Source organism: Pan troglodytes, chromosome 7, assembly GCF_028858775.2.
Source record: "Pan troglodytes isolate AG18354 chromosome 7, NHGRI_mPanTro3-v2.0_pri, whole genome shotgun sequence".
Lineage (NCBI taxonomy): Eukaryota > Metazoa > Chordata > Mammalia > Primates > Hominidae > Pan > Pan troglodytes.
The window spans coordinates 105,451,122-105,477,500 of record NC_072405.2 but is presented as its reverse complement, the minus strand read 5'-3'; the positions used below and the strand labels follow the sequence as shown (position 1 = coordinate 105,477,500).

Here is a 26,379-nt window from a genome sequence, read left to right as displayed (position 1 = left end):
CCTGTTAGACAACCTCATCCCATTGCCTCAGACCCCACTCCCCAGGTCAATCCTATTTCTGTCTTTAGCTCAGTTTTGTTGTTTTGTTTGTTTTTTGAGATGGAGTCTCGCTCTGTCGCCCAGGCTGGAGTGCAGTGGCGCGATCGTAGCTCACTGCAGCCTCCAACTCCCCGGTTCAAAGATCCTCCCACCTCGGCCTACCCTAGCTGGGATTACAGGGACGAGCCTGTAATCTGGGATTACGTAAGCTGGGATTACAGGCACGAGCCCGGTTAATTTGTATTTTTTGTAGAGACAGTCTCGCTGTGTTGGCCAGGCTGGTCTTGAACTCCTGAGTTCAAGCTGTCCTCCCGCCTCTGCCTCCCCTAACTGCTAGGATTACAGTTGCGAGCCATCGCACCTGACTCAGTTTGTTTTATTTTTTTAACTCAGGGAGTTAAGATGAGATTAAATTCATTACAAAAGGGTTAATTATTGTGAACATTAAACCGTCTACCTTCCTTCTCTCCATGGCCCCCTAGTTAAGGGTGCCAGACATACATATGGAAATTTAAGGACATTTCTTAAGGTATTTTGGTTTTTGATCTAAAAACTACCTTTCAAATTTACCAGTCGTTTTTCCTCCATGTAATTATTAAATAATAGGATTTCCTTCACTTCCTCATTTCCCCCACAACCCCTCAAAAAAAAAAAACAAAATGTTTGCATAAGAATATTGACCTTCAGTAACTCTTGCTAGAATCTTTTGGAAATTGCCTCTTGCCTAGAATATTTTGGAAACGCTTGTGAAATTACACGGAGGCAACTTTGGATCAATCTAAGAACGTCATCTCCGTTAATTTTTTTGCTGCATCTTTGGTTTGGTTTTGGTTTTTTGGTGTGTGTATGTGTGATTTCCCAAAGTATTATCCAACTCTGTTACTATCCAGTTCACCTGGCTTACCTCCAGTGACATTTATTTATTTTATTTATTTATTTATTTATTTTTGAGTTTTGCTCTGTCGCGCAGGCTGGAGTGCAGTGGCCCACCTCAGCTCACTGCAAGCTCCGCCTCCCATTCTCCTGCCTCAGCCTCCCGAGTAGCTGAGACTACAGGCGCCCGCCACCACGCCTGGCTAATTTTTTGTATTTCTGGTAGAAACGGGGTTTCGCCGTGTTAGCCAGGATGGTCTCGATCTCCTGACCTCGTGATCCACCCACCTTGGCCTCCCAAAGTGCTGGGATTACAGGCATGAGCCACCGTGCCCAGTCAGTGACATTTATTTATAAAAATTCACTCTGCGAAGATAAAAGCATCGAAAAAATTCTAAAGGAGTACATAAACAAAATTTCTAAAAATTAGTTGAGTTCTGAGCAGCATTTTAAAACAAAAATTAGAAACAACTATAATTACTATGAATGGGCTAACACTCATTTGGCTGGATGTTGTAAATATCACTCTCATTAACTTTTATTATCTTGTGTACTGGAATTCCTTATGTATCTATTAGCGCATCTACCATCCCTATCCCACAACAGTGTTGCTTTGCAATTTCTTTAGTACTTTTCGTTTGTCCTTCTAGGGGATAGAACTAGTCTATCAAGGAGCTTTTCAGAGCTGTTCATCTTAGGAGAACTAGCATGCGGAGGGGCAGGATGTATTGAAGCAAGCTGCTCAAAATGGAAAGGACTATTTATGTGGATCTTCTCCAACCATGGGTTGTGTCATGCCTGTTCTTGCTCTACTAAAATTCATCCGTAATATTTCTAGTACCTCAGCCCACCTTAATACATTAGATTTTTTTAGTACTAAGTAACATAAAAGCCTTAGTGAAACAGTACTGTTGTCATTTATATTAAAACTTTTCATCTGGCAATGTAGTTGTAAATTGTACAAAAAACAGCAACAAAGGGCCTAAACCTTATACCAAATATAGTCCCAACCTGGTTTATAATGTTATATATTAAAATTTTTCCTTGAGCCAAAATTTATACTTAAAAGCTAGGGAGCAATTTATGTTTGAATTTATTGACAGGAGATTACCTACTAATTGTATAGCAGTGTAACCTGTATCTCTTGTAAGAGTTAAAATACTAATATTACCTCTTAAAATGATACTATAAATGCAAATAATACTATAAATGACCATGCTACATCTGGATACCAGGAACAACTGCTAATGTAAGAGGTCAAAACATGCAATTTGTTGAAGTGTTCAAAATGATAAAAAGAAATATGTGATTAGTAAAAAAATAAAAAAAGACTGATGTGGGTTGAGAAGAACTGCAATAGGAATAAAGTGGTTCAGGATAATACAGATGGGAATATTTAAAGATAATATAGCTTTCTAGATGATAACTATAATAACAGCCAACATTTATTGAGCTCTTTCTGTATGCTAAGTGCTTTGTATATGTTATTTCATTTAATCTTCACAATCCCATGCGTGAATACTGTTATCCCCATTTCATTGACCAAATCAATGCTTAGTTACTTGCCTAAAGTCATATTGCTAAATCACAAGGACATAGTAGATCTAGATTTAAGCTTTCTATATAATACCTCTCACATTTAATTATAGGTTTAAGTGTTTATATTTTATCTTAAATATATGTTTTATTTTCAGCAGAAACTATATCTTTAAAAGATTAGAATGTCAGAAACAGAGTCAGAAAAGGAACCAGTAAAAGCTTATTAACATTTGATTGAGATTATTGTCACATCAAAAGACCAAAAAGAGTCTTATACAGTCCTTTAAAATTATGAGTTCTCAATGAAATGTTGACTTTATTGTTATTACTGTAGCAAAGCATAGGCAAGTGTAGGCATTTTGAAATTGTGTGATCTAAGAACAGACCAGAATCTTATGTAAGCTGGTAATTTGGATCTGTAACAGTACTGATTAGGTTGGTGGAGTTTGGATGTATCTGATTCTTGAAATTGTGAAATTGCATGAGGGAGGAGAACCCGGAAAGTATGTCCTGAAAGCCAAAGGAGAGAATTTTAAGAGGACATCTTAGCAACCTCTTATCGAAAAAGAAATATAAGGAATTGGTACCCAACAGTGTCAGATGCTTCTGAAAGATTAAAGAGGATTGGAACTGAGAACCACCATTAGATTGTAGTGATTTGGGCAGTGGAAACCTTCCAGAGAAAAGTTTCACTGTAGTTGAGGGATTAGAGGCCAGAAGTAGAATATTATACCTGAAAGAAATTTTAAATAGTCATCTAGATATCATTTTTATAGATAAAATATTTGAGTTTCAGAGAGATTAAATAATTTAAACTAAGTCGGTATCTCTAGACTGGTGATGATTTTGCCACCCAAGGGGCATTTGGCAATGTCTGGAGACGTTTTTTATTGTCGCACCTGGGGAAGGGTGTGCTATTATTTAATAGCATCTAGTGGGTAGATGCTGTAAAATGTCCTGCAATCTACAACAGTCTCCTGCCCCCACATACACTCCCCAGAGAATTATCTGACCCAAAATGTCCATAATTCCAAGGCTGAGAAACCCCCGCCTAGGATTAGCACCCAACTAATTCTAAATCTAGTCTACTTGTAAGGAAGTAGAAATCGTGGATATAGACTATTCTTCAGTAGTGAGTAAGAAAGGGTGGCAGCTTCAAGACAGGGGTTTTTTGAAGTGTCTCTTTGAAGAAGCAAGCCTTGAGCATACCTCTAAGTCAAAGGAAGAAACCAGTATACAGTGAAAGACATTAAGGGTAAAAGTTACAGTACAACTGAAGAGGCTAAGCCTGGAGACAGAATCAACCATTAGGTAGTAGGCAGCCGTCTCTTGCTTTTCTTATATCAGGTTAAATTATTTTACTCCAAGATGTAATGAAGAAGGCCTATGTTAAAAATTGTCAGAGTAAATACATTTCTGAAATTAGAGAGTTTGACTAAAAAACTTGTCTTCTAAAACAAATAATTTAATGAAGTTATAAAGTTGATGTACAGCATCTACTTCATACAAACGCTAAAGAAAGTTAATCTTGTATAGTATTAAGTGCACGGACTGCCCTAGATTCAATTCCAAGCCTTTTCTCCCACTATTTATATGACCTTGAACAGATTTCTGAATCTCTCAGTGCCTTTTCTTCATCTATAAAACTGGGGTTAAATAAAGATATACTCATATAAAGACTAAGGACAATGCCTGGGTTATAGTAAGTATTCAGTAAATACTTACTATTTAGTTATTAGCTATTTAGCATCAGCTATTAAATAGAAGTTCTGTGCAGTAGTGGTTTATATTAATAATCCAGTGATGGCTTTGCCTGCAGAAGGTAGAGGTAGTTGAGTAGTTGAGATATTCTGTCTAACAAATAGCACCTTTTTTTGGGGTGGAGGTGGTCATTTGATTACATGACCTTCGGCCCCTCTAGTAAAGAGGTATGGTTGACTTACAATGCAACCTTTAGGGGAAAAGTCAGGAAGACTTGTTAAAATTATCTCTGTTTATAATATCAGGTTCTGCTTATTGCACATATTTTGTATTAAATACATGCTTTATGTAATTTAGATAAGTACATACCCAGCTTCCTCTTGAATATAATGTATATAGCTGTAAATGTCTGAAGTATGTAATATCAAGTATGTAATAGTATAGAACATATGTGAATTTGTACCTGATAAAGTATATCTTTGTCTCAACAAACTTAGACTATATCCACAGTGAAAAAAATTAAAATCACTTTTATCTTTCTATTATCAGCTCTAATAATGGACTTAAGCAAAACTCTTCTGATACTAGCTTTCTCTGCTCATAAACCTCAGGTAAGTTTTCTTTGTATATGTTTTCTTTTCAGATCAACAGAAACATTTAAAAAAGAAGATGATCTTGACAGTCTTATTAATGAAATATTTGAAGAGCCCAACTTGGACAAAAAACCCTCTGTAAGTCAAGTGTTATAAATATGTAGTAATTCTGTCATTATTTCAAGACATGTTTAGAATAGTCTTAAAGATGACACAAGTAGCTACCCATTATCTTTTGAATTCTGAGAAATACAATTACTTAAAGAAATTATTACACTTAAAGAGCAGTAGAAGCAGTAAAATATTAGAAACTCTCAGTATGTGTTTCCCTGTGCATTTCTCAGTAAGAATAACAAATTAGAAAAGCTGTTAGCATAGAAGTCAACTCACACATCAAGCTGGTCACTTGTATTTATTTGTAGTATCTAAGGACACTTTTCTAAAAGGCCAAAAACAAACAGCTTTCATTGTAGGAATGTGCTTAGCACCTCACATGCAATGCCATTGCTCTTATCCCATGAAGCAATGACTAAATTGTTAATATTTCAGTTTTTTAAATGTTTGTATGTCTATTTTAGCTGCATAAAAAGTTCAGAAAGTAATATAACAGCAACCTATATACTGAACATACCATGACAGCCACCCATATTAAACATATATTAATGTTTTGCCATATTTGCTTTAGTGGACCTTTTTTTTAAAAAAGAAGTACAAATTAAAGATATAGTTTAAGACCTCTCTAAATCCTACTCTATTGCCTTCCTTCCCAAAGATAACCATTTATCCTTTCCATCCATACATTTATACTTTCATTACATATGTACGTAACCATAAACAATTCTAACTGTGTACAGTAGTCCATTGTATAACTCTGCCACAGTTTATCCACTTCCCTGATGATGGACGTTTAGATTGTGCTCAGTTGTTTGCTATTACAAATAGTGCTTCATCAGATACCTTTTTTTTAATCGGAGAAAAGGCATACAAATTTTGACATGTACACAGGGAAAACCAGTGATTACGCCTTCATTAGATGTCTTTACATGGCTTCTTTTACCCATATACGGAAGTTTCTCTAGGGTGTATAAAGCTAGAAGAGGAATTCCTAGGTCATAAGGTGTGCTCATCTTCAACTTTTCTACCCATTGCCAAATTGTTTTCCAAAGTGACTTTATCACTTAACATTTTTCATACTGGGCAGTATATGAGAATTTATGTATTTTAATTTTTATCAGTATGGTGTGTGTCAAGCATTATCTGTTAGATTTAAAAGAAAGATACAAAAATAGACGTCTAATTTACAAAGATCACAAAAAAATTTAAGAAATAACTATAGTACCAGGGTTTTGTTTTTTAAAGGATAGGGAAGATAAAAGCAAAACAATGGACTGAAAATACCTAGGTAATGGTTGTGGTAAGAATATGGATAGGGACCACTTACATTTTTGTCACCCAGACTAAAAATCAAGTGACTAGTATAGATTTTAGAAAATTAAACTTTTTCAATTCACCTGAAGTAAATTAATAAGCACATGCCAAGTTGAATAATATGTAAACACAATAGCAATATTAAATACAGTCATTCCTTGGTATACTCAAGGGATTGGTTCCAGGACCCCCACATATACCAAAATCCATACATACTCAAGTTCCACAGTCAGCCTTACAGAACCCACCTTATGAAAAGTTGGCCCTCTGTACGTGGGGTTTCGCATGCCACAAATACTGTATTTTTGATCCTTGTTTGGTTGGAAAAATTCCACATATAAGTGGACTTGTGCAGTTGAAACGCATGTTGTTCAAGGGTCACCTGTACCCTGCAAATAGAATACTTCCTAAATACTGAGTAAGTGCGTAAGCACTGAATAGTAATGCCAATTAGTAGTACTAATTAATGGTAGAAAAAAATTACATCATTTTGTTGCTCTTCATTAATCATCTGAGCAATTCATTGTTTATTAAGTACTAATAGGGTGCATATCTGTATATGAGGCGCTATCTTTTCAGTTAAGGTGTTTCAGAAGAAGATAAGTACTTCTCTGGTTTGGCTTTAAGATATACTAATTTGAAATAAAAGTAGCTCTTATAATCATGAAGAAATAAATTTTTAATCATGATCTTTTCCTTTTTTAGTTATGTATTATGTCCAGTTTTCCAGCCTTCAAAGGAGACAGCAGGTCTAAGTAAAACATTTATTGGGAAAAAAAAACATGTATTAACAAAAGAAACATAGATAAACAGATAGTCTATGCCAACGTTGTCATTAGAGGCTATATTATGCCCTGACAATACTACTCCCTTACCGCACCTCCTGCTCTCCCATTCTGTCACATTTCTGAACTGTTCCCAGACCCACACAAGAAAGCCCAGGAACCAACAACAAACCTCAGAGTGTGCCAGCTTAGAGTCATAAGCCTGAGTCTGGATGGCACATGAAACATGCTCCCCAAACAGAAAGATTCGTGCGTATTATTATTTTTCAAACATGTACCAAAATTTTTTCCATTTCTGCTTAACATCAAATAAGAGTTGAGAGACATAGTAAAACAATATTTTCGCCTCTATTAAATTTCCTCACCCACTATGTAAAATGAAGGCACGTCTCTGCATAGTTTAAATTGCCTTTTCTCCATCTCACTTCCTCTCCTTGGCGGTGGTCCTAGTGTGTGGTTGGTTTATGTTGTTTGGTACCATATACCAGTTAACACTTAATAAATGCTTGCTAATGATGATGATACTATGTAACCATATAGGAACTACTGTATGGTTGTGACTAGGTAGTTCTACATTTTCCTTGAACATTTATTGGTTGATGCCATTCCATTTGATCAAAATTAATATTCCTGAAGTTACACAGGAGCTTGGTTAGTTTAATTTTAATTCATATGACGCACATTCACAGCCTTTAAAAATGAGTCTGAGGTTTTTTTCCTCCTCAATTGAATTTTTCTAGAATGAAGTTTTAAATAGCAGGTCCTTCATATTAAATCATTGAACTGTAATATTAACTGAAGAGTTATAAAGTGACTCTAAATCTTAGCATGCTAATAATGGCAATATATCAGTTTCCTAGCCTAAAAGTTAGTAGAGTAATTTGCACATTCCTTAGGGAGTTCTACTTCCCTTTTGCCTTTAAAAGGTTTTGATCATTGTTTTTATTTCAGAAACTTAAAAATGATGCCATGAAAATTTGTATTTAAGTCATTTAGAAAATATTCTTGTTATAAGGAATATTAGTTTTCATGTTACAGTTTTCTAAGTTACTCATGGCCTTTTATTGTTTTGCTTTTTTAACAGAAATTAAAATCTAAATCTTCAGGTAACACATCTGTCAGAGCTTCCATTGAAGGCCTTGGTAAAAGGTAAGTTGAGATTGCTTTGGTGAATTATACACACTATTGAGCAAACACTATGAGCATAGTCTAGTAGATTTTGTTACCATTTAAACAGCAGTGACATTGAACAACAAAGCGTTGGTTGGCCTTCAGGAGAAAGACCAATAGCAATATCTTCAGTGTTCTTATGGTCTGTGACCCCCTTTGTGTAAAGGAAATTAAATGGGGGATTATTGCTATTGTAAATAATTTTCTGCCATTTAAAAAGTGTGAACAGTTTCTCAAAATTAATGTTCTGTTATATTCTTCAGTATTTACTTTGTCCCTTACATTATTTGGCAAACACATTTTTCTTTTACTCATTTTAATTCCTTGAGTGTTCCTGAATGTACAGGTTATATCCAATAAAGCAGTGATCCTACAATAAATATCTCTTCTTTGAAATGGTTGGCTTGCTAGGGAAAATAGACAATTTGATTACAAGAACATAAAGTCAATAAAACCAAAAATTTTTTTAACATGGCCAAATTAACTTCTCCTATTTTTTGTTATAACTTCATATTTTTGCATCTGTTGAACACATCTAGTTGCAGTCCGGTGTACCTTGGTGGAAGCTCTATTCCATGTGGGATTGGAACAAATATTTCATGGAGGTAGGTTGTCAGAAATGTATTATACTTTCTTACTAGGTTTTTTCCAAATGGATGCCCCATTGTTAAAATGTAGTTATCATCTTCGCATCAATCTGTTTTATAAGGAGAGGTATTTTTATTAGCTAATCTAAGAATTCTTTGTTTTTTATTCTTGGGAGATAGCTATTGAAAGCTGTGATGTTAGGTACATATTATTCATTTTATGCCCTTTTCTAAGCCCCACTTGAAATGCCTGGATCACTCCAGTCCCAGCTTTGTTTCCACAGGACACAGGAGAGTGAACTTCCTTCCAGGCAGTGGAAGCAAAGTGGCCATGCAGATACATGATGCCTTACGCACACTGCCTTGGCCAATTAGCATGCAAAGCTACAGGTCTGCATTGCCCAAAACATTCTCAAGCGTAGTTGCTTGATTTTACATGTTTACATATTTCAAAAACAAAAACCTTATGTTCTTTGTCTCTTCCCTGCCCTTCCTACCTCCACTTTCTCATTCAGTACCTCTTTCTGGGCAGTCTTATAGTCATGATGCCACCTACCCCAAACCCATATTAGCCCCATAGTCCTAGCACATTCCATTGGCATTTTCATAATATGGGCAAACAGTTTGGCTTTAAGCAAACCCTACTCCCCTGCTGCTTTTGGTTCTATTTTTGGCAGAGGTCTACTTACCTAACTTACTTTATTAAAATACTTTTATCTAATTATTTCTAAAACACTTATTTTCTGTTAATTTTTTAAGAAAGAATGGCCTAAGTTATATGATTGCATGTTGACCACATTTCTGGAGGGCTAACTGTTGTATAGTCAAGTGTCACCAAGAAGGATACATTCTGAGAAATATGTCATTAGTCATAAGTCATTATGACTTCCTCATGTACAAACATCATAGAGTGTACTTACACAAACCTAGATGATATAGCCTACTCCACACCTAGGCTAGGTGGTATGCTAGCCTACTACATACTACTAGGCTATAAACCTGTGTAGCATGTAACTGCACTGAATACAGTAGGCAGTGGTAACACAATGGTAAATATTTGTGTATCTAAATATTAAAAAGGTACAGCAAAAATACATTGTAAAAGATTTTTCAAATGGTACAGCTGTATAGGGCACTTAGCATGGACAGAGCTTGCAGGACTGGAAGTTGCTCTGAGTGAGTGAATGAGTGGTGAGTGACTGTGAAAGCGTAGGACATTACACTAGTATAGACTTTATAAACACTGTAGCTTAGGCTACACTAAGTTTACTTTTAAATGTCTTTAATAATATTAACCTTAGCTTACTGAAACTTCATTTATAAATTTTTTTATTTTTTTAACTTTTGATTCTTTTTAATAACAATTTAAAATACATCATACAGCTATACTAAAATATTTTCTTTCTTTGTATCCTTATTCTATAAGCTTTTTTCTATTGTTTCATTGTTTTTTACTTTTTTTTTTTTTTTTTTTTTTGAGACAGAGTCTCGCTCTGTCATCCAGGCTGGAGTGCAGTGGCGCAGTCTCGGCTCTCTGCAAGCTCCGCCTCCCAGGTTCACGCCATTCTCCTGCCTCAGCCTCCCGAGTAGCTGGGACTACAGGTGCCCGCCACCACGCCCGGCTAATTTTTTGTATTTTTAGTAGAGACGGGGTTTCACTATGTTATCCAGGATGGTCTCCATCTCCTGACCTCGTGATCCGTTCTCCTCGGCCTCCCACGGTGCTGGGATTACAGGCGTGAGCCACTGCGCCCAGCTCTGTTTTTCACTTTTTAAACTTTTTTGTTAAAAATGAAGACACAACACTCACATTAGCCTGGGCCTATACAGGGTCTCGGTCATCCATATCACTGTCCTGCACCTCCACATCTTGTGCCACAGGAAGGTCTTTGTTGCGGGGGTACAACACGCATGGGGCTGTCATCTCATAGTAACAGTGTGCCTTCTTCTGAAATACCTCCCGAAGGACCTGCCTGAGGCTGTTTTACAGTTAACTTTTTTTAATAAGTAGAAGGAGTACATTCTCAAATAATGATTCAAAGTATAGCATAGTAAAAGTTATGAACCAGTAACATAGTTTATTATCATTATCAAGTATTATGTACTATACATAACTGTATGCACTACTTTTATACAACTGGCAGCTCAGTAGGTTTGTTTACATCAGCGTCACCACAAACACATGAGTAAGCATTGTGCTATATAGGACAGCTATGATGTAACTAGGAATAGGAATTATTTAGCTCCGTTACAATTCTATAGGACCACTTGTATATGTGGTCCGTCATTGACCAAAACATCACTGTGGCAAATTAATTATACTGAATAATAGAAGTGGGAGTTAAAAAAAACATTGTTGGAGGGTTGTGCTGGTGCCAGCCTACATCGAAGGACAATGCCCAGAAGGTAGGGCTATAGGACAAAAGTGAAATTAGGAGTCTGGAGAAGCCTTATATGGGAATACCAGGCAGCCAACAGGCTAATATAAATCCACTGGAATGTTACCTACTGTTAGAGCTATAAAGAAGAATTAATAGTAATTGAATCATCATGTGTTGAGGACTCTCTGTACAAAAAAATTAGAGATACAAACTGCCTGTAGAGGTAGTGTTGTTGCTGTCAGTCCTAAATTGCCTGTCTCAACTCAGTTGGGACTTGTCTCCGTCATTTTCAGAGCCATGCCTCCTCTATTCCAGGCATCTCTCAAGTCACCCATGAGCCACAGCAGCAGTTTCCCAGTTATCATCCACTTACATCTTTTCTAGTATCACCCACATATAGCATTCAAGATAATATCCCTAAAATACTATTTTGAGTGCCTCTCCTCTATTCAGAAGGGAAGTGAGAGTTGCCATTTGTCTCACATTAACTCTAAACTCACTATTTGCTTTACCAAATTGTTATCCTTGTTGTTCCTCTCCTCTCTTTAGTTCCTTCAGCTCCAATTAAAGCCTGGGTCAGATATTCCACTGCCACTGGGATGCTTGTCATTCTGTACTTTCCACTTATGTTTTTCTGTGTCTGAGTATATTTACATTTATTCCCTATCTGGAACAACACTCCCTTCTAATGCATGTCTCCTGCTGCCTTATCTGTTTAATTCACATACTGCAGATTGATTTTTCTATTTAAATTTTTTCGATTTTTTAAATCCATTGAATGCCCATGTCCTAAACCCTGTGCTAGCTTATCAATAAAAGGCAAAACACTGGCCAGTGAGGAACAAAGAAGCGAATGATTACTCCTGTGGCCTGAAATGGAAGGGCTCTGATGACAGAATGCCTGAGTTCAAAGCCTCACTCTGCCACTTAACAAGCTCTGAAGCCTTAAGAAGGGATGTTATCTTCTAAAACCTGTTTCCTCACTCTTAAAAACTAAACATATTTCATGGAGATACTCTGAGGATTAAATGAAATAATACATGAAAACTATGCCTATGGTGCAAAAGACAGCTAGGTACTGCAGGCACACTGGGTTCTAATTAAGGTGTCTTTCTCATCCATTAGTCCTGCTTTCTTGTTATGTTATATCTCAGGGACAAGAATCTTTATTCTACTACTAGTTTTCCATTTTATCTCAGGAAATACATATAATTACAGGTGCCTTCTGTTTTTACAAATGATCTTTTAAAAAATACATTCTGGTTTACTTCTAAAAAGTAAACATTTCATTAAGATTTTCTTATGTATGAAATATTTTGTACGTACTTTGATTTAGTTGTAGCACAGACAAAATCTATGTTAGATGGAATTTCAGTAAACCAAAGAACAGCCTGTTTTCATAGCTCGAGGCTCCTATCACATACTGTTAGTCCAAGTGGGATGCCAAAATCAATTATACCCGATTTCTACCTCCTGCACAGCTGTGAGAAGAGATACCAGTTGCATATATATGCGCAGGTAAATGTTTGTATTCACAGATTTTTTATTAGTTGCCCCTTTCATGACACAGAATTTGCACCCATAGAAAGACAAACACATGTGTTCATCTGCATATGCAAATTTTATGTGTGAAGTACTTTATACTGTCCAGAGCACTTTTTATATATGCATATTGACCTACCTGCTCCACAAGAGAAAAACCCAAGATGCTGATCAAGAATTTTTACCTCCATTTTATAAATGAAGAGATTGAGGTACTTGTGTTAAATTCATCAAACACATATTAACCACCTGATAGGTCCTAAGGATTAAATGAACAAATTTTGATGAACAAATAAATGGACACTTCCTGTCTTCAATGAGCTTTCAGTCTAGATGAGGAGATGGGCTTTAAATAGATTATTCCACAAATAAGTATTTATTTTCTATTTGATATGTGACACAAAGGGAACGTATGGGATACTATAAGCATAGATAATGGACACTCTAACTAATATGAAGGGTCAGGGAATACTTCTCTGAGCAGATAATCAAACCACAATATGAAAAATGAGTAGGAGTTGGACAAAGAGAGGTGACCATTGGAACCAGAGCACACGCATGTTTAGAAGCTCCCTGAGAAGGGGAGGAGCTGGGGGTGTTCTCTGGTGGAAGGAACAGAGCGTATCTGGCCATGCTGGAGCATAATGAGTAGGGAAAGAATGGCCACTGACTGGGCTGGAGAGAGAGTGGAGGGACATTTGGCTTAGGGTCCTGTAATCCTTTTGAGGATTTTGGAAAAAGTTTGTCCTGTGTTCAATGGGCCAGATTGTGTTTCTTAAAAAAGTCATGTTGGCTGCTGTGCAGAAAATGGCTTGGGAGTTGGAGGGGCAAGACAGGAAAGGACACAGGAAGACTAGTCAATGGGCAGTAGTTAGAGTGGTCCAGGAAAGAGAAGATGGGAGCTGTGACCTGCGTGGTAGCAATGGCTATAGGGAAAAGGTCAAATTTGAAATATTTAGAATATAGAATTGACAGAATTCAGTGATTGACTAAGGAGGGTAAGAAAGAAAGTTGTTAAGAATGACTCCCAAATAAGGTGCCTTGCTCAAGGTCATATCAGTTATTGCAAAGCAAGGATCCAGATTGGTTACTTGATTCCTAATCCATTATGCTTTCTATTATACCACTTAGCAGAAAGCCATGTAATATGGGAAGAATCTTAGCTGATGTTGCTGTTGGAACTGCTGTTATCTTCAAACTGTCCAGACATCAAGTTTCTCTAGTCCCATTGTGCAGATCTGATAGGATTTAACAGAGAACCACAGTGTCTGGGCAGAAGATTGTATTGGGTTGGATTTGGGGCATTCCTGTCCTAAACATCTTTAAAATAGTGAATTCTACTTTTTAGCTGGACAAAAGAACAAAGCTCTTGGTGACATCTTATGTGTGATTCCCTCTACATTTTAGAGGGAAAGACCTGACAGTTTGTCTTTCACTGGAGTCATGACTTTATATTAGATATGCTTTTATGTACATAGTTATGAAAGAGAAATATATTTCAGCCCTGAAAAGAGTACTGATTTGCATGGCCAGGGCATAAAGGAAATTGAATCTATCCTGCCTATTTGCGTTGTTTGATTTCTAGATACAGCTCTGGCTTGAGGTAATGCTGAATGACTTTAGATTTTAGAAAAAGATTTGTCTTTCACTTGTTGGTGGAAAAGGGGAGAGAATAGTAGTAGGAAGCATGGTGGCAGTAATAAGTACTACAGATAAAACGAAGGCATTTTCAAGCCAATTGAATTTTACTCTCAATTATTTTTTAAACAACTTGCAAGACTGGATTATTCCATAGACTGGTACTAATTATGATCTGATAGAGTAAATCGTAGCAGTGGAATGATTTCTTAGCTGCAAGTTAGTTTTATGTTTCTCAAAGGACAGTGTTTGTAGGAAAATGTGGTGGTGTGAATAGATTTGAATAAACTACTAAATTTTAAATTAAATTAAAAAGCTGTATTTAGCATTATGGTTGAGATTTTACACATACAAAATGTCAGGAAATTCTAAATTATAGTTCCCACAACAGCAATAATTCAGCCAAATTGCACATATGTATTAAGGCATTAAAGTTAACACTCTGTGCAATCATGTAATAAACTATATATGCATAAGAAAGCAGGTCATAGTAGCTTTGGGAACTATCAATTTGCATTTCCTGACTTGTACATTCGAAGTCTGAGTTCAAATGTGTACAAATGTAGTTGTTGAATTTCCAAATGTAGAAATGCAACTTCATAAATTGCTAACAGTTTGAAAGAAAATATGGACTTGCCTATGAAACTTGTATAGGTTTTAAATGTTTCATTATTATTATGGTTAATAGTATTTTTAGAAATACAAAGCATTTATTCTCAAAGAAACTTTCAGGCCAAAAGTATTTGCATTTTGAAATTAGCGTATCTGAATTTTGAAGGGAAATAAATGAAAAAAATCTAATGATGAGTGTATTTTTTCATTACAGAAGTATTATGTGCTTAATGAAAGAATAAAAACAAAATTGAAACATGTATAAAGAAAAAGATAATAATCTCCCTTCCTTCCCTTCAACCACTCCTGATGCAACCAGGGTTACTGTGTAGTATATAACTTTCTACATTTTGCTCCATGTTCTTTTTTTTTTGAGACAGAGTCTCACTTTGTCGCCCAGGCTGGAGTGCAGTGACGCGATCTCCCCTCACTGCAACCTCCGCCTCCCGGGTTCACGCCATTCTCCTGCCTCAGCCTCCTGAGTAGCTGGGACTACAGGTGCCCGCCACCATGCCCAGCTAATTTTTTTGTATTTTTAGTAGAGACGGGGTTTCACTGTGTTAGCCAGGATGGTCTCGATCTCCTGACCTCGTGATCCGCCCGCCTCAGCCTCCCAAAGTGCTGGGATTACAGGCGTGAGCCACCGCGCCCGGCCATTTTGCTCCATGTTCTTATAAACTTCTAGCCACCTATATAGGAATTTTTTGTGGGGGTCGTTTTTACAAAAATAGGATCATGCTATATATGTTAGTGTGCACCTTGCTTCAGATATCCCTCCAGGTTAGTATATAGTCTAGTTATCATGAGCATTGTTTGTTTCTTCTCTCACTGCAATCAAAGCTCTATGAAGACAGAATCTCATTAGCACATACCAGACTCTCAATAAATATTTTTTGAGTGAATGAATGCATTATGCCAAGTTGTGAGGAAGCAAACAAATACAATCTTTTCCCAGCGCTTAAGCAGCTTATCTGAAAAACAGATTCATTTCAATGTCATGTGACATATTCTTCGGTAGAGATATTCCTGAAAATTTCAGTAGGAAGGGGAGCATTTAAAGAAGTTAGCTTATATGACGATCTCCCTCAGACGTAATTTGAAAACCATGGAATTAAAAGATCTACAAATCTATTTTCTTTCATATCTATATAATATATGTGTAAGTTCAGTGTACAAGATCATAGTAAAATAGGTAGGTTTGTGCAAAAATTTAACCTTAAGGTTTAGACCGTAAATAATGCTTTAGGATAAAGATTTATAATCAGATTAATCTGTACTTTTCTGTTGTTTATTCAGTAATCTGTAATATGTGGTGTATCCTATAAATAAATCACCATGTTTTCATTGGTATTTAAAGATACCAATAATCTTTAATATACAATTTTTTTTCTCTGAACAGAGCATGTGACCATCTGCGTTGTATAGCCTGTGATTTCTTGGTAGTCAGCTATGATGACTATATGTGGGACAAATCGTGTGATTATCTGTTTTTCAGGTATGTTGCTAAAGAACTTCACTCTGAAAAAAGTACCAAGTAGTTTATATTTCCTATTTTGATATATTCTCTCTGGGTGGATTCGGCCAGATCTTGTGGGCTTCACCTCTTCAATATAGTCATGTGCTGCATTATGATGCTTCAGTCAACAATGGACTGCATATATATGTATACATGGTGGTTCCATAAGATTATGACGGAGTTGAAAAATTCCTATCACCTAGTGACATCATAGCCTTTGTAATATTATACTGCAATGCATTGCACATGTTTGTGGTGATGCTGGTATAAACAGTAACATGCTGTAGAGGTTTGTAGCCTTGGAACAGTAGCCTATACCATATAGCCTAGGTGTGTGGTAGGCTATACCATCTAGGTTTGTATAAATTCACTCTTTGATATTCCCACAATGATGGAATTGCCTAACAAAGCATAAGCAATGCATGACTGTGTTTCTGTCATCCATCTCCTTCTCTCCATCTGCCTGCTGTCAGCCTAGATAAGGACATGTTACTTCTGGACAAGAATACAGAAGTAACCTCCTCACTGGTTTTTCTGGCTACAATCTCTTCTTTCAGACCATCCTTCCCTTGTTCAGAATTAAAGCATAGCTCAGAGTATACCGTCTTCCTGCTCAACACCCTTCCACTTACAGAATAATGTCCAAATTCCTTAGCATGGCATTCATGACCCTCCATAATCCAGCTCCCATCCATCCATCATCCAGCTTTGTCTTCCCACAATGTATATTTCACCTTTGCAAGATTTTAGCTACATCAGAGTACTCAAGGCTCCCATTCCCTCTGACTTTGTACAACCTCTTTACCTCTTAGGATGCCTTCCCACCATTTTATCTACCTAAACCCTACCTGTCCTTCAGAGTATAATTCATCACATGTCTTCCTTGATTCTTTCACCACTCTCTCAACTGGAAGAAAACTCTTCCCTTCCTGTGTATTCACAGTGCTTTGGACCTATTATATACAGTAATATAAAACTGAAGCTCTTAGGTTGGTGTTTGACTACCTCCCTCCTTGTGGCTGAGATAATGTCTTGCTCATATTTATATAATTTGTACATTCTTAGACACTTACAGAATACCTACTATCTTTAAGGTGTTACAAGTTATAAAAATATATTTGAACTTTACATTGACATTTTCAAATAAAAATTTAAAGCTAAAAATTAATACAGTAATATTGCAGCACTTTTCAATAGCATAAAGAAAAGGGTAAGAGACTTTCCCCTACGCCTTTTTTGGCAGCCATTCTTGGGTAAATCTATGAGTATACCCTAATTTAATAGTTTTTAAACTTTTTCACATCAAGAACCACTTTGCAAATCTTATGAAAGCTTTGAATGCCCCTCATACACATACAATTCAAATATAAAAATACATGGAAAAATTATAACTTGAAAAATTTTACAGTTTCCAACCCAAATAAAGCCTAATGTACTCCCAAAATCTGAGGTTAGGAACCCATACTTTTAGGCTTAGCCCACTTTTTACCCATAAGTGGAAAAGTTGGCTTTTAATTACAGGCTGACTTTCCCTTTTCTGACTTTTCTAAACCCTCTGCTATTTACTGTCTACTAGTTAATCTAATAAGTGGTTAATAATCCCCATATGTCACCAAGATGAAGCATGAATTTTTATAAAACTATCATAGGATAATAAAATGCATGTAACATCAAGGCAGTGGTGAACACAGGCATAAAGTAAACTATGGATAACCTAGTCGGTACTTGAGGAACTTGCAGCATCTCAGAGTTATCAAGAACACCAGTTGGTTTACCCTAGATCTGTGGCAGCCTGGTTTAAAAAATATATGTACTTTTAGATAAAACAGTGACAACTAGAGGATTTATTATACTATTAAAAATAAACAAGTAGTCATTATTTAAATCAGTAGAAAATACTGTCTCAGTTCTCAAGACACTTAGGAATATGTTTGGGAGATAAGAGAATGGAACAGCTAAAGAATAAGGCGGTCTCCACCATTAGGATATAAATCATCGATAGATTTATTTTGTACAATATATTGGTGTTTACCAGTAGACATTATTCAGCACCTAGTCTATGACACTCTTAGATACTGGGCTTATAAGATGAGAGGAACCCAGGGGAAGGGAGACATGGGTGGGGACAAGCATGTGAGCAGCAAGGTCATAGAGACAATGGGGTCAAGAGCACTGATGGGAGGTGAGCCTTGGATAGGAAAAGGAAGACCTCTGTGACTGAGAGGAAGCCAGCAAGGTACTGATGTGTTCAGGGTGAGCTTGCCAGCAAATTGAAGGCTTTCATACCTGGCGACCTGGTTTTGAGAATGAAGATGTGATCTGCTGAAAATAAGGGAGTGGAGGAGGATGTGGAATAATCACTGAGGAAACCAGAAGTGGACAGTGACCAAAGACAAGTTAAATGTTACACAGTGGAATGCTGTGCAGTTGTTTTATTGTCCTATTTTACAGATGAGAGAAATAAATGTATCCTATCTTTGAGAAGTTTTAGAACTTTTTTTTTTTTTCTGAGCCAATCTTGCAAACCCTGTTACCCAGGCTAGAGTGCAGTACTGCAGTTTCAGCTCACTGCAACCTCCACTTCCCAGATTGAAAGGATCCTTCAGCCTCAGCCTCTCGAGTAGCTAGGAATACAGGTGCGCGCTACCACATCCAGCTAATTTTGTAGAGATGGGGTCTCACCATGTTGCCCATGCTGGTCTCGAACTCCTGAGCTCAAGTGGTCCACCCACCTTGGCTCCCCAAAGTGCAGGGATTACAGGCATGACCCACCACACCCAGACAAGTTTTAGAACATTCTAAAAGAAGTGTCAGCTATACTTATTGACCACCTTGCCACAACAGCTGAAGAAAATGCTTTTATTTTTCTATTAAATCGTGTTTTCTTTAAGAATGGAATGATTTTTCCCTAAGCTTTTAAGATACGTGCATTTTAAAAACCATTTCAAATGTCATAATTAGATCCCTGCCTATTCGTGATTCCTAATCCTAAAATCGCTAAGGATTCAGTCAAGTATCAAATGTTAAGTTTTCAAAATATTTTGCAGATCAAATAAAGGACATTTTTCCTCAACAACTTAGTTTTGGCGGGGTTTTTTTCTTTCTGTTAAAATTTAGATTATTCATTTCTTCCCTTAGCTAAGTCGTTTAGCTAGTCAGTCTGTTTCCTGAAGTCAGACAGTTGGCTTGGAAAATCTGTCAGGTTTTGTGAGGTTCTAACCTTCTAAATTGTGCCTGAATTTCGTACAGTTTAATACTGAATGTGGTGCCCATTGACCACCAGAGGGCACTTTGTAGCCTGCCTTCTGTTGCAGTGATATCCACAAGCAATGGTTAGGTACCGTATCTCTTTTTCTGGTATTCATACTGTATTTCGTCCTTTCACTTTGTATTTTTTCATCTTTTTTTAAAAATTTTTTCTACTTTTTTTTGCCATGGAATGTTTATATGAACTCATTACATGGATTATCATGAAATCATAATTGATTTTTTTATTAATTAAACTTCTGTAGTCTTTTTTATAATAGTATGAAATCCAGTGGTTATCATTTTTACGATGGCCCTACTTGTTGATTTAATTATTTCAACATTATTAATATTTATTTCAGGATAGACATTTTTGTTGCTGATAGTATGAATAAACAGATCATTGAAGCTAATGAAAATTTTCTATAGTTAATTCATCAGAAACCTATGATCTTTATGCCTCTAATGTTCTCTCAACTTGCCATATTACAGGCTTTTAAAATATGGCATAGGTGAGTATCTGAGGTAGGAGATGAACCACCATCCTTTCCACCCTATTTTCATATTATTTCATCTCTGATAGGGCGTTTGTAATTCTTCAGCCCTTTAGGTTATTGTGTTCTTCAACATTCAATAAACTGGCCTAGAGGATTGCCATAAAAAGTACAGATTATCAAAGAAATACCATCAGAAAGAGAACACTGAAGCATATCTTCTAATGTTAGTGTGAGGGGATCTAGGTTGTTTAGTGTTCAGATACGGGGAAGATAAGAAAATAGGCTGAGCACCATGGTTCATGCCTGCAATCTCAGCACTTTGGGAGGCTGAGGTGGGTGGATCACTTGAGCCCAGGAGTTTGAGATCAACCTGGACAACATACTGAGACCTCATCTCTACAAAAAAAAATTTTTTAAGCCGGGCATAGTGGCACATGCCTGTGGTCTCAGCTACTTGGAAGGCTGAGGGGAAGCCTGGGAGGTCAAGGCTGCAGTGAGCCATGATCATGCCACCGCAGTCCAGCCTGAGTAACAATGAGACTCCTAAAAACAAAAAAAGAAAAGAAAAGAAAGCAATGACCTTTTTTTTTTTTTTTAATCATTAAGCACTGAACAAAGCCACTATGCTAAAACTTTCCTGTTTTACTAATAGGAACAACATGCCAGAATTTCACAAATTAAAAGCAAAGTTGATAAAGAAGAAAGGAACACGGGCATATGCCTGCCAGTGTAGCTGGAGAACTATTGAAGAAGTGACTGACCTTCAGACAGATCATCAGCTTCGCTGGGTTTGTGGTAAACATTAAGAATGCAGACTGCACATTCGGACAGATGCATCCATGAGAGTGGTCTCCATGAATCATCATCATGTTTAGACAATAGTCCCTAGCAATACCATTCCCTGTGGGAAAAGGCAGTGAATTTTATTGATAAAACTACATACATTTTTGAAGACCAAATGGACTAAGGAAGATCATGTATTATAACACTTTGGAATTATTCCTGATATATGGATGTTTCACTTAGTAACAGGCATCTACATTCTTTACTAATCTGTCTTCTGTTTAATAGAGGTTTGATTATGGAGTTCCATACAAATATCTAGTTTTTCATTAGCAACTGCAATATTGATTGCTAATACGTTTAGCAAATCATTCCCCCAACTTGTAGCAGTTAAAGTGGATAAAGCCGGCCAGGGCAAAGAGGTCATTTAGGGGTGTCTACAACACTTCTTCCAGTCAGATCTTTTGTTGCCAAAGATCATAATTTGGACATGGCAGAAACCAGGTGATCAGTGGCTGACTGAAGGGTGTTCAGAAGTAGTTACAGGTATTTTGCAAAAACACTGCCTCATAGCTGATCTTACCTCATCAACTCAAAGCAATGTTATGCACAATATTAAATACATGTTACCAGTTTTAGCTTATTTTTCCCTCTTTTGTTCATTTAACTATCAAAAGTTATTTTCTATTTTGATTACCCAATAATATATAAAAAGAGTTTGATGCACCCAAAATCACAAAAATCCTAATACATACAGGTTATTGTTGGATTTTCCAAGTACTTTCTATCCTTTAATGCCTAAAACTCCATCAAGTGAAGTAAACAGCAAGTAATATAATTTTTCAGGCAGCCTGTGGACTTCTCTGGTAGGATCAGGTTGACATATCGTTTATTAGGTGAGTAAGTGAAAAGACAAGTAAAGCATAACTGAACCAACAGGTAACCTGTTGGGCTCCTTCCTGACATCACTGAGATCTGAGGAGCCCTACAATAGCAGCACATTCAGGAAATCAGGTCCCTCAAAATTTCTAGCTCCTAACCCCATTGAGAGATTTTGGGAGCTTTCCAATCTGCCACAAACTCCCTGCTACATATGTACTATATAGTTCAAATGTGTGATACAGAGCACCCTGAAAGGGAATAATTGAAACAAAGTTATAATCTTCTTAGTCTTATGCTAAATTTATTCCAGCCACCCTACTGAAGGGAGGAAGATCTGATCATTAGAATCCTTTTCCTAGCCATGACACATTTACATACTTGTAAAATTTATTGTAGTAAGTCTAGCATTGCAACAGAATAGATCTTATAATGGCCAATCCTCACACTTTTGTATTAAGGATATTATGACAGACTAAGCATGGTAGCTCACGCCTGTAATCCCAGCACTTTGGGAGGCTGAGGCAGGCAGATCAGCTGAGGTCAGGAGTTCAAGACCAGCCTGGCCAACATGATAAAACACCATCTCTACTAAAAATACAAAAATTAGCTGGGCGCGGTGGTGCATGCCTGTAATCCCAACTACTCGGGAGGCCGAGGCAGGAAAATTTATTGAACCTGGGAGGCAGAGGTTGTAGTGAGCCAAGGTCGCGCCACTGCGCTCCAGCCTGGACAACACAGTGAGACTCTGTCTCAAAAAAAAAAAAAAAGACATTATGACAGATTTTATCTTTTAATAAAAATGTATTATATCCCTAAAGTTATATCTATATGTAATTGAGTCAGAAACCTAGGGGGATGTCGATTGAAGTCGACTGCTGGAAAAAAATAGCAGAGCAACAAGATCCACACATTTAGAACCTCATAGAATTTGACACATTATTCATAATGGTGCAATTCTTTTTTATTCCAGTAAGCAAATTTACTAAATCACTAATTTGAAAAAAAAAATTTTTTTTTTGAGATAGAGTGTCACTCTGTTGCCGGGCTGGAGTGCAGTGGCACGATCTCTGCTCATTGCAACCTCCGCCTCGCAGCTTCAAGTGATTGTCCTGCCTCAGCCTCCCCAGTAGCTGGGATTACAGGCACACACCACCACGCCCAGCTAATTTTTGTATTTTTAATAGAGACAGGGTTTCACCATGTTGGCCAGAATGATGTCGATCTCCTGAACTCGTGATCCGCCCGCCTCAGCCTCCCAAAGTAGCCTACATTGCCTCTACTTTGAAGGGACAAAGTTGTCCTGGTTTTTTTTTCCCTTTTATTATTTCATTATAACTATCCTAAAACTTACATACATTGCCTATGTTTGGCATTCCATAACATAATAATTATAATAATCCCCCAATGTCAGAAATGTATGTGTGAGTTCCCATGTTTATTGGCAATTTATAAGCTTTTTAATATTGTACTATTTTAAACTAAAATGTAGAAAGAATATTATGTTTATATACAGTCAGATAAATTATTAACTGTTGTAATTTAAGCTGAAAATGAAACTATTTTAGTATCAGTATAGAAGAAAAGTATAGTTTCTACTCATCTATAATTTTAAAATGCAAAGCCTATAAAACTTTCAAGATGTTTTGCCTATTTGTTTTTAAGATTTATAATAATTTTCTATCTTTAGCAAGTAGCTATTTTTAAGCCAGGTAACTTCTTTATTTGAACTGTATTATACTCTCAGACCCTCATCCTGCCTAGAAATGAATAAGTAATAAATAATTACTCTGTATTATTTACTTCTTTTATTTTATAGTAAAATATTCATTTGGATGGACATTAATTTGAAATCATTTTGATGTTTTTTTTCTTTTGAGACAGAGTCTCTCTCTGTTGCCCAGACTAGAGTGCAGTGGTGCAATCATAGCTCACTGCTTCCTTGAACTCCTGAGCTAAAGCGATCCTCCCACCTCAGCCTCCCAAAGTGCTGGGATTACAGGTGTGAAGCACCATGCCCAGTCAAAAAAAATTTTTTTAATGTCAACAGAAAAGTTTCCAAGCATCCAGTTAAACAGATAATTTGTCTACACTGGGGAGGAGAAGTATGCCATAACTCTGATGTGTGTGTGTGTGTGTGTGTGTGTGTGTGTGTGTGTATGTATACATGCATGTGTAAAGAGAGTATGTGTGTGCATGCATGTGTAAAGTACCATGGGTATTCAAAGGAACAGGTCCAGGTTTAGGAAGAACAGGCCATGCTGACTTTGCGGTGTATACCTAGAACCTGTTCGTTGATGTCAGTAAACTTAGTAACTTTTTTTCTTAGGCCAGAGAATATGTCATCAGACTATGAATCTGAATTGCTTTCTCTCTTTTTCTTACTGATATTTAAGAATATGAAAGAAAAAGGTCTTTGTATCCAAAAGCATTGTGATGAAGCTTAGCCATGAATTTCAAATGCTGATATTTCTAATGTTTTAACAAAATCTCCATCAGCCAACCTAATGCTCCCAGTAATCAGCAATATCTCTTGTATAAAATAGTTCCTGAAAGAAAAAATTTAAAATACGCAATCTCTTTAGAGATTTCATATCTTATTGTATTTTATTGGGTTTGTGACATCATTTTGTGCCCTATTTTAAGAATGCACTAGAAAAACCAAAAAAGAAAAAAGATTGCATTAGATATGTATATATACAAGTACATGATAATTAAATTTGACTTTCCCCAAATGCCTTGAGATAAGGGATGACCAAATGAAGTTTAACAAAGTCAGAGTTCAGAGTCGTGTCCCTTAGAAAGTCACATGACATTTTGGGCTTCGTTCGCCTTAACTATATGAATTATAATACCACTTTTGTAAGTTTGTTGTAAGGATTAAATCATATAACACATGAAAAGTGACTAGCATAGTGTTTGGTTCAGAATAGGTGCTTAATAAATGTTCTCATTCTTTTGTTATTATTATACTTTAAGTACTGGGATACATGTGCAGAATGTGCAGGTTACGTGCAGGTTTGTTAAATAATTATACACATGCCAGGGTGGTTTGCTGCACCCATCAACCTGTCATCTGTGTTAGGTATTTCTCCTAATGCTATCCCTCCCCTAGCCCCCTAGCCCCCAACCAGCCTCTGGTGTGTAATGTTCCCCTCCCTGTGTCCATGTGTTCTCATTGTTCAACTCCCACTTATGAGTGAGAACATGCAGTGTTTGGTTTTCTGTTCCTGTGTTAGTTTGCTGAGATGGTTTCCAGCTTCATCCATGTCCCTGCAAAGGACATGAACTCATCCTTTTTTATGGCTGCATAGTATTCCATGGTGTATATGTGCCACATTTTCTTTATCCAGTCTATCATTAATGGGCATTTGGGTTGGTTCCCAGTCTTTGTTATTGTGAATAGTACTGCAGTAAACATACGTGTGCATGTGTCTTTATAGTAGAATGATTTATAATCCTTTGGGTATATACCCAGTAATGGGATTGAACTTCTGGTTCTAGATCCTTGAGGAATCACCACACTGTCTTCCACAATGGTTTGTTCTCATTCTTTTTCCTTTTAAAATAAATACTGTCTAAATTGAAGTAATAGTGCAGCATGATTCTTACAACAAGTAATTTGTAAAGATGTTTGTTTTATTTATTCCCTATGAGGAAAGCAGCAATGCGATCATTTATTTATAACTAGTGACTGTACACATGGCGACCTTTATTTTATATAAGTTGAAGCCACAACTTTCCTATTTAAAAAAAAAAAAAAGATGCTCCCCCTAGCCTGCCTCTTTCTGTGTGGCTTAAACCTAAGTGGGTCATCATGAAGGCATTCAGGCCTTTCACGATATTTTTTCAGTTTCATCTGCCTCTGCTTTCCTCCTCCTCCAACCAAACTGCGTACCTGCTGTTCTTCAGATATACTCCCTCATCTTATCCTTTCAAAATCCAACTCATTTTTCAAAGCCAGTATCTTGTACAACAGCAGTTCTCAAAGTGAGTTCCACTCTCAGGGGTCTTTCAGGTAGTCCACAAGATCAAATCTATTTTGAGTCAGAAGATATCAGTTTCCTTCTTCACTGTGTTGACGTTTGCGCAGATGGCGGAAATGGTAGCTAGCACTGCTGGCACCTGACTTAGCACCATTCAAAGCAATGATGCTATGCACCTCCCATAAAAAAAAAGCCAGTTTCAGTTAAGAATGTCCTTGATAAAGGCAGTAAAAATTATTATCTTAGCCTTCAACAACTTGTCTTTTAAATATTCTGAGTGACTAAATGGGAAGTACAACTAAAGCACTTGAGCACTTGTCTGAGTTGTGAGCTGAATGAACTGCTTTTTTCGTTGAACCCATTTTTGCCTAAAACAACAGCTGACAGACAAAAACTATGAGTACTCAGAAAAGTAATAATATGAGTCTCCTTCAAGAAAATAACTGACAGAATGTTAAGTGAAAATTAGAATTTCAAAATATTTGTATCCACTGCGAGCATGTCCCCATTATTTAAATTCTTTCCAGATAAGACTAGTGGTGATATTAACAAGCAATTTTTTATACTATATAATGAAATGTGAC

General features: G+C 36.7%; 1 protein-coding gene across 3 annotated transcripts in view; it reads left to right on the top strand.

Annotated features, from left to right (window-relative positions):
* CFAP418 (cilia and flagella associated protein 418) overlaps positions 1-25,397 on the top strand; it is a 26,525-nt gene extending 1,128 nt beyond the window's left edge. The window contains exons 2-7 of one of the 3 annotated variants that reach the window (XR_010159284.1): positions 4,796-4,883; positions 8,043-8,107; positions 8,668-8,733; positions 16,288-16,383; positions 20,800-22,306; positions 23,064-25,397. Coding sequence is in view for 2 of the 3 variants with exons in the window: in XM_001144875.7 (XP_001144875.2) it covers positions 4,796-4,883; positions 8,043-8,107; positions 8,668-8,733; positions 16,288-16,383; positions 20,800-20,953 (469 nt within the window). In the remaining variant the exon portion in view is untranslated. Of the gene's footprint in view, positions 1-4,795; positions 4,884-8,042; positions 8,108-8,667; positions 8,734-16,287; positions 16,384-20,799 lie in introns of all 3 variants that reach the window. The other 2 variants (XM_001144875.7, XM_063816443.1) reach the window with 2 other exon arrangements.
* Positions 25,398-26,379: the final 982 nt, after the last annotated feature.